This window comes from Theropithecus gelada, chromosome 6, assembly GCF_003255815.1.
Source record: "Theropithecus gelada isolate Dixy chromosome 6, Tgel_1.0, whole genome shotgun sequence".
NCBI classification, from domain to species: Eukaryota; Metazoa; Chordata; class Mammalia; order Primates; family Cercopithecidae; genus Theropithecus; species Theropithecus gelada.
The window spans coordinates 98,896,342-98,910,946 of record NC_037673.1 but is presented as its reverse complement, the minus strand read 5'-3'; the positions used below and the strand labels follow the sequence as shown (position 1 = coordinate 98,910,946).

Genomic DNA, 14,605 nt, shown 5'->3' with positions numbered 1-14,605 from the left:
ATAGGCAGCAGAAAAAAGATGAACTCTTGAATCTATGATACTGGGGCTTAGTTATTCATAGAGCAAAGACAACAAAACTGGACTGCACATCACATGTACCATGTCCAAAAAAGTCAATTTCAGTGAATTAAAGGTTTAAGGTTATCCATTCTAAACACGGCCTTAAAATTCAAACAATCTAAACAAAATATAAAATTCCTAAGTATTCCAATATGCATAAAAGTGTTGTCTATACAAATCACACTTTAAAAAATTTAAGCCATTTTCCTACTTAGTAGTTGAAATAAGAATTATTTATAGTACATTATAAAAATCTCTTATAGAAACCTCATGAAAATCTAGAACCACAGTAACTAAGCACTGAGAGTTCCACCTTCGTTACCTCTCTGGAAGCTGGTCTATATCCGTAGCCAGATGGTAAATTTTTGTCTTCTTCACAACCTTTGGCTCCTGGACTAAAGTGTAATTCAACATGAAAGCGTTCCTCTGAGGAAAGATCCTAAGAAATATGAAAGAACATTTTCAAAATGAGAAACTTTAAGCTCTTTATTTATGTCTGGTAAAACACAAATCAAGAGCTCTGTTTACCTTATTAGGATCCTCATAAAGCATGATAACAATCTGAGTCATGTAGTTGAGCTCATTGACAACATTTAAATAATCCATAGCTCTTTTCCACTGTTCATCCTTTGATTCCTGAACAAAAGATACATGTGGTAAGCATTTTCTCAAACTGTTACTTGAAAGTCACTTTATTGTCACTATGGTAGCTTGTTTAATCCTAGTGATACCACATAAAGTGAATACTTACTATATGCACAATTTTTAAAAATAATTCCACTACATTTAAAAATCTTACTAACTTATTTAAGCTTGTTTTGGTAAAATATGTCTAAACTCTCTACAAGTCTGAGTGTCCCTAACTTGAAAATTCAAAATCCAAAACGCTCCAAAATTCAAAACTTTTTGAGCACTGACATGACACTTGAAGGAAATACTCATTGGAGAATTTTGGGTTTTCAAATTAAGCATGCTAAACCAGTGCAAATATTCCAAAATCCAAAAACAATTCTAAATTCCAAAAAACTTCTGGTCTCAAGCATTTCAGATAAGAGATATTCAACTTATATTAGAAGTTCTAGTAGTAACCTTTTTTAAACTGCTTATACAAAATGAAAAATAAAGAATTTCTTGAAATATGACAAACACTACTGAATTCTGAGGGTAAGAGACAGTTTTTAACTTTGTTCAGTTCCAAAGTACCTAGTATAGTATCATGTTTCATAACCACAGAATACTATCCTATAACAGGAATGCTATTTTTTCCCACCATCATATATAGTTCATGTATGCGATATAAGCCTATCAATAAATATCCCTATTACACTGAAGTGATATTCAAAAATCAGCAGAAGGAGGCATATGCAAATTCTATTGATCTTACCATCTCCTTCACCATTCCTCCATCTTCATTCTGAGAATCATTGGTCTTTAAACATGTAATCATAGAGCATCAGAACTGAAAAGGATCTTAGAGAACATGTACTACAAGCATTCAAAGTAGAAAATTACATCTGAAAAGGCAAAACTACTCAAAGTCTATAGTCAACAATTAACAGGATCTACTTAAATTATATGTACATCACAGATAAATTTCCTTTGCTGTATACTATGTAATTACATTACAAATATATAAAAGCACATTTCCTTTTTGTATACACTAAGAGTATACAATATTAAGAACTTTAGTACAGAATGTATCTTGTTTTAAAAGCAAATTATAAGACCACACATTGACTGTATGTTTTTTAAAATTCAGCATGTATTTTATTTCTATTTTAGACGTTACACATTCCATGTGTATGTGTGTGTGCACATGCATGTGTGCAAGTTTAGGAGGTAATATGTGAAAAGATGTATTTTTTTCAAAATTGATAAGGGAAAACATAAATTAGCATTACTGAGCTTCACTAAATGTAAAGTTAGCACAAATGATGAGTTTAAATACTGAAAATTTTCATTAGGTGAAGAGATCATTGATCTTGTGATTTTGTGATACTCCAGTATTAAGAACACCATCTAATGTCTAACTCAGTGTTGCAGTTATAGATTTTGCTAGGTCTTCTCTAATAAATAGATAAAATTAAGCAATATTTAGTAGTAACTTCCAGAACATAATTAATATGTAAGAAGACACAAAAATGTTTTTTTAAATTAAGGCCCCATTACACATATTCCTGAAATCTTGTTTATAATCTTAGTTCCTTAACAAACTTTACAAATAATTCTACAGAAAGATTTTACCCAGTCCATTCTGAATAATTAAAAATTACAACTGGTAATACACGGAGTAAGATTTTAATTATATTACTTACAGATTCTTATAAGGATAATAAGAGTTGGGATAATGAAAACAAAACATTTTGGTATAGACTTCAATTTTCACCTTAGTAAATACATGTAATTATTTTTCCCCCTGGAAGCACTGATTTTTAAAATAATGAAGTTGTTCAGTTTTTGTTTTAGAAAAGCAGCCTGAATTCAATATATGCCCAACAAACTCTAGATCCACAGCCACCACCCTAGTCTAAATGACATCTTTTTGGACCACTGTACTAATTTCCTAACTGGTTTCCTCATACCCACTTTCACCTATCTACTGTCCACACAACAACCAAAGTCACCCGCTTCCCTGCTTAAAACCTTTCAATGGCTTCCCAATCCACTTAGAATACAAGGCACTGGCTCTTCAACCACATCTGCTGTCATTTTATCCAATACTTACTGCTATTCTCCAACCACAGGCTTTCTATCAGTTCCTATATTATTCATGTTCTTTATACCCTCTATATATGTCAAAAAGGACCATGTAAGAGATGTATCTCTCCTCCTCACAAACAATTCCATCAACACTACTGTTTATACAAGCTTTTGCCTTGCTAATTAAGGGTCATTTTTTTTCCCCACTAATCCACATACTTATGCAAGGATGTCACTTTGCTATTCTTTAGTGGGACAAAGAAGAAACAAAAAACCAGAAGAAATAACATATGGGTTTGGAATTTTAATTGGAATAGAACTTTGAAACAGCCTTAGGATAACTATGATAATAATTACTCTCAAGGACCAGTAATAAGATTGATTAGGAAACAGATATATACCAAATTATCATTACATATTTCACTGCCCTTCTTTTAAAAGTACATAAGAAAACAAAATTGAATTTTCTTTTATAGATCACTTTCTATACAGACGTGCATATATTCATATGCACAGAAAAATAAAGAAACATTCTTATCTTTTGGCTAGTTTAGAGATGACTGAGTTAGATGAGATTCTGGACTTCAAGTAGTATTACCCTATTACAGCATGGCACTGAATGGAGTGGGTGGCACTGAGGGAGAAGTTAAGTGAGTTTTGTGTGCAGGAAGAATATGAATTACTGTGGCAAATGGGTATCACCGTAGCAGATTTTGTGTTTTCCAAAGATGGCCGACATACGCATTCAATTCTACATAGTCTTCGTACAATATGACAGAGACACTCAGCCCATCTAGTGCTGTGGGTTGTTTCCTCTCCTTCTGAACCTGGATGAACCTCTGTGATTGCCTCAACCAAGAGAGCTCAGCAGAAGTGATGCTATGGTTTTAGAAGTTAGGTCATAAAAATGCCATGCACTTGCACCTTGCTCTCATAGGAAGCTCACTCCTGGAACTCAGGTGCAACATTTTGAGGAAGCAGGCCACATGAAGAGGCCAGATGTAGGCGTTCTGGTTGATAACCGCAGCTGAGGTCCCAGCAGACAGCCAACATGAAGCACCAAACATGAGAGAAAACCCTTGAGATTGAGACCCAGCCACTGTCTGACCACAACCTCATGAGACTCTAAGTGAAACTTCATAACTGATCCTAGTCAACATTCTGAACTGTATGAGATAAAAATGAAATGACTGCCGTTGTTTTAAGCCACTAAGTCTTGGTATGTCATTACATAATAGTAGATAACAGTAGATAGTACGTAATAGTAGGTAAGTGGCACAACGTCTAACCAAACACCAAGTCCCATCAATTCTGACCCCTAAATGACTCAAATTCATCAGGCTTCTCTTTACTGCCATCAGTCTATAAAATCACCTAAAATAATTTATATTATTGTTTGCTTGAATGTATCTTCTCTGAAGAGAACATCTTTATCCCTAACATCTAGCAAAATGCTTGGTATATAGTAGTCCCCTGAAAGACGACATTAAGTAGTAACACTTAAGGATGAAATACTAAAATTTCACAGTAAAAATAGCAGTCAGTGATTTAATTACAAAATTAAATATATTTGTTAGACTGATGTAACTTATTCTACTTACATTGCATAAGGCACCATAGCGAAGAATAGACAGCAAAGAATGTACATGACTTTCACTAGTAAAATATAATCTAGTACGAACATGACGTTCAGGAGAAAGAACACCTCTAGAATACCTAAAATTAAAAGCAGACAGTGTTCAAACATAACCACATAATCAAAAACTCGCTAAATATTGAAATTATTTTCCAAAATTAAATTTAATTTCACTAGAAGTAAAAGATTATAAAAATCTATTATTCTTCCAACCGCAATAGAGGATTTATGTTAGTACATATTCTTCTAACATGACACAACTATAACTAACTAGGACCTCTGAGAGTAGTCAAAGAATAGACTTAATATTAGTCAAGTACACTGTAAATAGGTTATTTTATCTCTTTTAGTAGCAATGATAGAGGTTATAGACCTAAAGATGATCACAGACATTAATGCTGCTAAATGGGGTACACATTGATGATCCCATGTGAAGGATGACCTATATTCCCTTTTCCCCACTTACCTTAGTTTTCTCTAAATTGGAGCCAAAAATAACTTTGGTTGGAAGTTAATACAAATATCTAGGTAATAGTATTTTCACAGTATGCCAGTGACACACTTCTGACTTCATAGGATCATCAAAGTGTAATTTAAATTTGAAGTATGCAGAAATAGATGCCTAGAGATTTAAATAACCAGTACAGTTTCTTACACAGGATGAAGTTTATTTACAGTGTCATCATCTTGTGTCCTCTGAAGGTCTGAGCGAATTTTTCTAACCAGAGGAGTACAGTAGCCTTTGGCAATCTCCAGTTTTTCAGCTTTAGTTATACCATATTCCTGAGCAAAAAATACTTGACATTAGAAAAAGGATATAATGACAAAGTACTCTAAAAAAATACACTCCTAAATTAGTCTAGTGAGAGACAAATATTTTATCAAGCCTTTTTTGAACGTTGGATAACTCCAAGTTTGCATTTTTTGCAACTGCAAATGTATGATTTTCAAACTATTAAGTATAATTGGAAGGATTTTGTGGTGGAACTGAACAAAAGCCAGTAATTTCTGAAGGAGGAGAATGAATGGGTGAATGTAATTTTTATGACTAGTATTCAGTAAATCAGAGGTTTTAAATGTAAAAACAACCCTAAAAGAAAGGTGGATTAAGGACACAAACACTAAAGCACAATATGTAATAAATATATGAAAAAAATTAAACCTTGAGATTTCTGTTTTTCCAAATGTCAAAGATTTAAAAGACTAACACGTTCTTCAAAAGCCTTTGGCAAATATTTTTAAAGTTTTAACTGGTAGTGAGCAAAGATTCCATGAAATTATCAAATTTAATGACATAATTATTATGGGTTAATTGGATTTGTAAGGAATTAACACAATGTGAAGTGTCCAGAAAACATGGCAATTTTGAGTAATTGCAATGAAAATTATAGTTCAAAGCAGTAGAAGAGGAGAAAGGAAGAAGGCAGAAAAGTAGGGGTAGAATGGAAGAGAGGGAGAAAAGGGAAGAGGGAAGAAACACACATACCTTCTCTCTCCAAGTTCATTTTAGGATATCTCAACTTAAAGGCTATTTTCTGCTACCAGATACCTCCAGAAAGATTCACATGGAATAACATCAGTATAGACAATAGATCTCAAAACTGCCTAATAAAGAAAATGCTGACTGATTACAGATGAAAGACCTATGAAAACAACTTCCTGGGGGTGATTTACCTTAAACTAAAGCTAAGGTGGTTCAATAATCTTGCCAATGTAGGTGACTATATAGTGAATATGCAACTGTGTATTTACGTGTAAATGAAAGAAAAATGTTGGAATTACAAAATCATCAGGGAAGTACTTTTTTTAAAATTTGTTATTAGCAAGGTGTGAGGAAACGGATTTTCACACACTGCTGGTCTGGGTAAAAACTGATTAAAGATTTCTGGAGCTACAGAAATGGTCTTGAGTGAATGGAAAGACGTGTAAAGAGAGTGAAACAGATTTCAAAAGTCTAGATTTCCAAATACAAGTTGATTAAATAAATTATTCTTACATTCACACCACTCAGCCATCGGGAATAATAATGCATATTAGCTTTATTGGCATGGAAAGAAGTTCTTTATGCTAAATGAAGGAAAAAATTAGGTTGTAAAATAGTATGCTTTTTCTGATTCAGTTTTCATAAAGAATGTATTTTCTATATATATGCATTTATGGAAAAAATTATATGTAAATGAATTTAAGGAAAGAGGCCTTTAAAAATATTCCAAAACATTGATATGTTTTTCTTTTTTTGGTAATGTTGTAGTAATTTTTTTGCTCTATTTGTATTTTCTAGTTTTATTACAAAGATATATTACTTTTATAATCAAGAAATCTCTCTCTTCAAAACAGTGACATATTTTGCTCATCTGCCTCTATCAACTAGGACCAAATAATTTTTAGATATGCAAATTCTTATATGTAGTTACAATATCTGTGCCACAAATAGAACTGATTAAAATACCAGCTAAAGCGACTTGAAGGCTTTCTATAATGATTTCATTGAGAATGTCATTGAACTATCTTTGGGAAATGCTACTATAAAGAACTGTCTGCATTTCATAATCTACAGATAACCAAAGAAAACATCTTTAAACTTCAATTAATATGTGTCATCTCAATTAAGAGAATTTTAATATCAAATGTGGTCTCTAAATGTTTTTATTTACCACCATACCATCAGAGTTATAAAGCATCATTTTTAAACCAGGGCCCCAATTTTCTGAGGATTAAGCCTGGTTAAAAAGTGAAAATTTGATTCTATTGTAGCATAAACACCTATCAAAACTAGTTTAACTGTTAAAATAACTAAAACAGACCATACACATCATGTAAGCCTAGATATGATTGGAATTACAGAATTCACATAGCATAGACGTAAAAATTAAACAATCAATGTAAGAGTAGAAACTGATTTTTTAAGGCATAGTATCATTTTGAAGTACACCAGAATATATGTATATACATTTCTCTTTCATAGTCATACCCTGTTAGTCTGCATTAAATTATTCCAAACAAGTTAAAACTTTGTATTATTTGACTGAGTCAAATCTTGAAGCTTGAAATATTATTTGCTTGAGAACTATGTACGTGAAATTTTATTTTTTTCCTACAAACCACATTTTCATTATAAATTCTTGCAAATATGTTTATAATTGCTAGTTTTTTTTTTGGTGATTGAAAATACCTGCCTTCTGTCCACAGTTTTTGTATTTACGAGGTCTAAAGTAACAAAGCAAGGTAATATTTATTGAACTGATTCAACGATCTGAAAATAAAAATAACCCAAAGTTTCTGTTAACAATAAAGATTGTCATACGAAAAAGTTACGGAGATAAACCCAAAGTTGTCCTCTCCTCAATTTATAAAACAATGTCAGGACACCAGGGAAGCATATAAAAAGACCTTCTTGTTTTAAAAGTATGAATTTACCAAAAATAGAACTGATTTATGTAAACTTGGGCATAATTTTATCTGAAGAGTCAAACGATTTCAAAAATAACTTTTCCAAGAAAAATAATTTTAGAGTTGTCTTCAAATAAATTCTCAGACCGTCATGAAAATCTAACCTAATTGCACCAAAGAGAATTACCGTAACAGACTGAGAACAGCTGAGCGAAGAATTACTTTGATAGATACAAATGATGACTCAACTCCTTCGTGACATACTAATCTTTGGTGCTTCTTCTGGTATTTAAAAAAAATTATTATAACTATTTAAGTTACACAGACATGGTGAGAAATGTCTTCAACTATATAAACAATACACCTGAAATACATACACCATGTAAGGAGGAGAAATGACCATCTACAATACCATTAACACTTGAGTTTTCTTTTGGGCTCAACTCTTAGAGACTAATTTTTCATTCCCAGTTGTAAAATATTTAATATATATAATGGAAACAGTAGAGGGGTGAGATTAAATAAGCAATGCAATGGCACAGACATGGTTATGCTAAACATTAGACAAAGCATTGTGTATTTATTTAGCCTCTGAGTAGGTGATAAATTTAGATATACTGAAAGCCCACCTTGAAAAGTGCTTATAGCCACCATAAATATCTTAAAGTCTCGTATTCACAGGTAATCATTAAAAAGCATACTTACAAACCTGAAACATTTTATTATGCAAAATAAAACTTGTCTTTTACAGAATAAAACTTACCTTTTTCATTTGGTAAATGAAAGAAATTGTGAGGGAATGAGTCCTGTTTCCTAAGTAAATGTTTCCTAAAGTAAGACCTAAAGACATATTCGTAAAGTCTGAGATATTTTCATCCTCTTTTAAAAATAATTTTTAAAATCACAGGTTCATACAATATACCTAAAATTGTCTACACTATATATCTGATCAAACAAATATATAGTTCTTTTCATGTTGAAGAAACAAGCTAATTGTTAACATGTACACAAATACCTATAGGTAAGTTGTACAACTGTCTGAATTCTCAGTTTTTCAAAATCTATAGGTTTTCCTGTACTGTCTATGTATATTAGGAAAGGGACAGTTATTTTAACCATTGTTATACATGGGTATTCATAAGTTAGGCTTTTTGAACTTGTTTCACAATCTTTATCTTTTTGATATATTTAACATTTTCCTGCTGTCAAACTTTACGTAGTCCACAGTTGGAATATCTGATCTACTCCAACCTCCTATTTACAATATCCAAATAATCTTCTACTGAATTGAAAAAAGGTCCAAAAATGGCATCTGGAACTTTATTCTTCTAACACATTCCTGATCTCAATATATTTTGTCACTTACCCCTTTATTATCAATCCAATTCTGTTTAATTGCATTTTAGTTATTTGAATTCTTATTACACCTTTATTTTTATTCTCCTATAATGAAAAGACCCACGTCCCCCAAAAGAACAACTATATATATCTTGACCTCTAAACATTATTTACAAAATACTTTTGCATAAAAAGATTTGCAAAAAATTTCATATAAGGCCGCAACTATCTTTATGTCTTACTCCCCAAATATTTCCATATATAGATGGCAGATGCAGAACAGGTGTTCAATAAATACTTAATTTATTTATTTATTCCATATGGAATTATTATTTTCCATTCTTTAGCTTGTTCACATATTATTACTAAGAGTATCAATTCTTAAATTAAAAAAAAATTACTACATTCTTATGGCACTGAAAATACTCTGTATACTACTATGATGATAGAAACATGTCACAATAAATTTGCCCAAACCCATATGTACAACACCAAGAGTGAACCCTAATGGACTATGGACTCTGGGTGATGTGTCATTGTAGGTTCATCAGTTATAAAAAATGCACCATTCTTGTGGAGGATAATCATAATGTGGGGGAGGATGCGCTATGTATGGAGGCAGGGGGCATATGGGAAATCTTTGTACCTTCAGTTTGATTTTGCTATGAACATAAAACTGCTCTAATAAATATAGTCTACTAAAAAATGTCACTGTAATCAAACTATTAGAAAATCAAATAATGTGATCAATATAACCATAAAAAGCTTAAAATATAAATTCATAATTAGCTAATTTCCTGTTTAAAGTTACTGGTTTTCCAAGGACATGAAAACCAACTACATTTTTTTCCACCAACAGACATTTTAAAAGTATGTATTTATTTAATATTGTAAGAAAATTGATTCTTAAGAATGACTTACCTGAGGGATAACAATATCTGCTAATGCCTTCGAAAGCCTATATAATTCCATTGTGTTTTCTAATTTCAAGGAACCATTATGCTGGACATCATATTTTATACAGTCATATATGTCAGGGATTTTACTAATATCGTATCTTCCATTCTTTGTTTTAAAGTCTTTCTCTAACTTGGACCATCTACGTAGCATAAGCTCCAATGTTTCACTATGGTAAAGCTGAATATCTAAAACAACAGAACATTTTTAGTTTACACAACTTAAAAATCTGATTTAGAATATATATTAATATGTTAATAATTAGAAACTTTTTAAAGTGTCAAAAATACAACGGTATGAAGTTAGGAAGTTACTATAGGCATAGACTACTAGCAACCATGTATTTTTTAGACTTGAAGGGCTAGGAACTAGGCTTATAAAAGACTTTTTCCATATATTATAGACTTTAATAACAAGAAGAAGAAAAAGGGCAACAATTTTAACAAAGCTCTTTTAAGCTCATATATTTTTAATTTTCAAACTCATATATTTTTAATTTTCAATACTGTTACTCTTATTAGATTCACATAACTAAGTGAATAGGTAGACTATCTTTAGCAGAGGAACCTTAGACATTAAAAATAGTCCAACTGATCCATTTTCTGACAGAAAAAAACCCAAGATGCCAAAGTTGTCTAAGTTACTAACCAACTAAGCTTTGGGGCCAGAGCCTAGATCACTTTCCTATTGCTTGCTCCTTCTTATTACCCTGTCTACTCACTGCTTAACTATATGGCAATGCTGCATAATAAGATAATCAAATGATAATATTTTATCTTTCATGCTGTCATAGATAAAAACCACTATAACTTAGCCATTCTTTTTTGCTTGATATATATTAACTCATACTACACATAGCTCTCAAGAAAGGCTTATTTCTTAAAATAAGATTGGTGCATCATATTTTAAAACACTTAATTGAATAGTAACTTTTATTTGTTCTATGCTCTAAGAAAAACATATTTACCTGATGATTTGGGATCTTCCATTCGATGTCTGATTTGAGAAGTCAAACTCTGAATTAAGGAATAAACTTTATCACAGGTCTTCACAGGATTTTTAATTAAATGCATTGATTTGATAAGAGAAATGCTTCCAGATGGAGTAAGCTACAAATGAGTAAAGTATGTATTTTATATGTGGTTATGCCTAATTGTCTAAGAAAACAATATACATATACAAAATTTTCCAGTAGCTGGAGAATAATTCCATAGCAGAAATTAAAATGACCACAAAATACAGTTGACCCTTGAACACCACAGGTTTGAACTGCAAAGGACCACATACATATATGCAGGGTTTTTCCCTAAAAGTTACACCAAAATGTACTGTTTCTCCTGCCTCCCCTTCCACCTCCTTCACTTCTTCCACCCTTAAGACAGCATGACTAATCCCTCCTCTTCCTCCTTCTTCTCAGCCTACTCAGTGTGAAAATAAAGATGAAGACCTCTAAGATGATGTACTTCCCCTTAAGGAATAGTAAATATATTTTCTCTTCCCTATAATTTTCTTAATAACATTTTCTTTCCTCTAGCTCACTTTAGAATTTTCTTAACATTTTCTTTTCTCTAGTTCACTCTATTGTAGGACTAGAGAATGGAATACATATACAAAATATTGGGGAACTTCCAAAAAGTATGTGAAAAAAATTGAATTAAAAGATAAAAGTAAAAAACTTTATTTCTCAACACAAGGTCTGTCAGGGTCAAGACACTTTTGTAAGCAATGATACCAGCCATTTAGTCTATTCCTAAAAAAACTGAGGATCCTGGGAATTTATCCATGTCAATGCAGACTTTTTACATTAACTGAAGAAAAATGAGTGCCCCTTAAATATTTTTTTTAAGATTAGAAAACAAACAGAAGTCAGAAGGAGCCATATCAGGACCACAAGGTAGATTCCTAACGATCTCCCACTGAAACTCTTGCAAAACTGCCCTTTTCTGAGAGGAATAAGCAGGATCATTGTCACGATGGAGGACTCTGTAGTGAAGATTTTGTGGGTGTTTTCTGCTAATGCTTTGGCTAACTCTCTCAAAACAATCTCATAATAAGCAGATGTTATTGCTTTTCAGCCCTCCAGAAAGTCAAGAAGCAAAATGCCTTGAGAGTCCCAAAAAACTACTGCCATGACCTCTGTCTTGACCAGTCTGTTTCTGCTTTGACTGGACCAATTCTACCTCTTGGTAGCCACTGCTTTGATTGCGTTTTGTCTTCAGGGTCATCCTGGTAAAACCAGTTTCATCTTCTGTTACAATTCTTCAAAGAAATGCTTTGGGATCTTCATCCTAATTGTTTAAAATTTCCATTGAAAGCTCTGCTACTATCTCTAGCTGATCTGAGCACAATGGTTCTGGTACTCTAAATTAAGCAGAAAGTTTGCGCAACTTTAATTTTTCAGTCAGAATTGTGTAAGTTGAATCAACTGAGATGTCTATGGTACTGGCTATTGTTTCTGCTGTTAATTATTGGTCTTCTTCAATTAGGGCATGAACAAGATTAATTTTTTCCTTGCAAAATTGATGTAGATGGTCTGCCGTTGAGGGCTTCATCTTCGACATCATCTTGTCCCATCTTAAAACGAGTTATCCATTTGTATACTGCTGATTTCTTTGGGAAACTGTTCCTATAAACTTTTTGTAAAGTATCAATGATTTCACCATTTTTTTTTGCTTAAGCTTTGCCATAAATTTGCTGTTTGTTCTTGTTTCAATTCTAGCAGAATTCATGTTGCCCTCACAGGGGCTCTCTTCAAACTGATGTCTTACTCTTGTTAGTGCCTCAAACTAAATCCTGTTCAGACATTTTATAACAAGTTAATACGAGTTTATTTTACTATAAAAAAAAAGTTGAAATTTGTGTATAGTTTTTGCATAATGAGCATTTTCCATTAACTTTTGAAGACCCTTCATATATGTTCATTGTTCACATTATTGCTAAGGCTTCTAGTCAGAGGTAGGCTTAACTTGGTAGTTAAGTTTTTGCAGAGTCAAAAGTTAAACACTAATTTTTTTTACTGTGAGGGGAACTGGCACTTCTAACCCCAATATTGTCTAAGGGTGAACTGTATAGTAGTAAGATCAGGGAGGAAGTAAAAGACTCAATTCATGTTAAAAAATATTAAACCTTAGCTGTCATTATCATTAAAGAAAATTTAGCAGAAATACTCTAACTTAATGGAATTTGATGACAATCTGCTGACTCTCTTAACATGTGTGAATACAGTTCTGACCACTTGACAAATATTTACATGTAATAACTCTAGGCATCTATTATTTTCTTTTCCCAGATGAGTTACTTACCTGAGGTTAAGCTACTTGCTTAAGATCAAACCACTAGGATGTGAAGGAGTAGGACTCAAATGCAGGTAGTCTGGCTACAGACTGGTGCTCTCAACCACTATCCTATTATGCCTTTGTAATGATTTCTCTTTTTTGAATTTAATAAAAGCCATCAATAAAAATATAGTTTCACATTCCAGTTTTGACATTTAGCTTGGCAAGTTATTTAATCACATTAAGTAAGTTTCTACAAATATAAAAAAATATAAAGTGCAATTCTACCTCTGGTTATAATAAACTAGGTAGCTTGGACCAATATATCCACTGAAGGTAAGTAAAAATTCTGGGCAAAGAATTTCTATACTTATGTTTTAAGAAATCTGTGAAATAACAAGATGGTAAAGAATTATGGAAGCAAACTCAAAGGTCAGTGATCCAGAAAGTGAGTCTAGAATTTAAGGCTGTTTCTCTGTTGGAAATATTTATATTTACGAATATAATAAATGACTCCAGTCAAAAGAGTGCATAAAGGAAAATTTATGGCCTAGGGTGTATATTTTGTAAAAGACAGACCACTAATAACTTAGTAAGTATTCACCTGGTGTTATTAATTTTGAGAATCAGAAAAATAGCAAAATAAAACTAGAGAGGTAGAAGAAATAAAATATTAAGCAATGAGAATTAATCAAATGGAAAATAAGCATATAATTCAGAGACCTAACAAATCTAAACAATGGTTCTTTGAAAGGACTAATAAACTAATCAACCATGGTGAAACTGATCAAGAAAAAAAGGAAAAAAGTATAATGTTATGAAAGAAAAAGGGACATCTCTATAGATCCTACACAAATTACAAAGAAATTAAAGAGGAAATTATGAACAAACTTCTAAAAAATGCAATTTAATACTGACATAAACATAACTGAGAAGTACTAAACTATTCTGAAATCCATAATTAGAAACTTTCCCACAAAGAAAACACCCACAGGAATTACCATACTATTTACCAGTAAAGTTTACCAAAAATTTAATGAAATATTTGTACATATACTATTCCCCTCAAATAGGAAGTATTTCCTAACTAATTTTACAAGACTAGCATAACCCTGACATTGAAATAAAAGACACAACAAAAATAAAAAAGTAAAGGCCAATCTGACTCATGAAGATAGATCAAAATTCCTAACCAAAAATATCAGCAAACTAAAATCAGTGATATGAATGAAAAAGATCATACATGGAA

General features: G+C 32.0%; 1 protein-coding gene across 11 annotated transcripts in view; it reads right to left on the bottom strand.

Annotated features, from left to right (window-relative positions):
• Positions 1-14,605, bottom strand: part of PPIP5K2 (diphosphoinositol pentakisphosphate kinase 2) — a 77,265-nt gene that overhangs the window by 25,447 nt on the left and 37,213 nt on the right. For 9 of the 11 annotated variants that reach the window (XM_025387753.1, XM_025387755.1, XM_025387759.1 and 6 more), the window contains exons 18-23: positions 11,049-11,190; positions 10,046-10,269; positions 5,052-5,179; positions 4,362-4,476; positions 589-696; positions 383-499 (exon numbers count right to left, since the gene is read on the bottom strand). In XM_025387753.1, coding sequence (XP_025243538.1) covers positions 383-499; positions 589-696; positions 4,362-4,476; positions 5,052-5,179; positions 10,046-10,269; positions 11,049-11,190 — 834 coding nt within the window. Of the gene's footprint in view, positions 1-382; positions 500-588; positions 697-1,444; positions 1,490-4,361; positions 4,477-5,051; positions 5,180-10,045; positions 10,270-11,048; positions 11,191-14,605 lie in introns of all 11 variants that reach the window. The other 2 variants (XM_025387752.1, XM_025387757.1) reach the window with 1 other exon arrangement.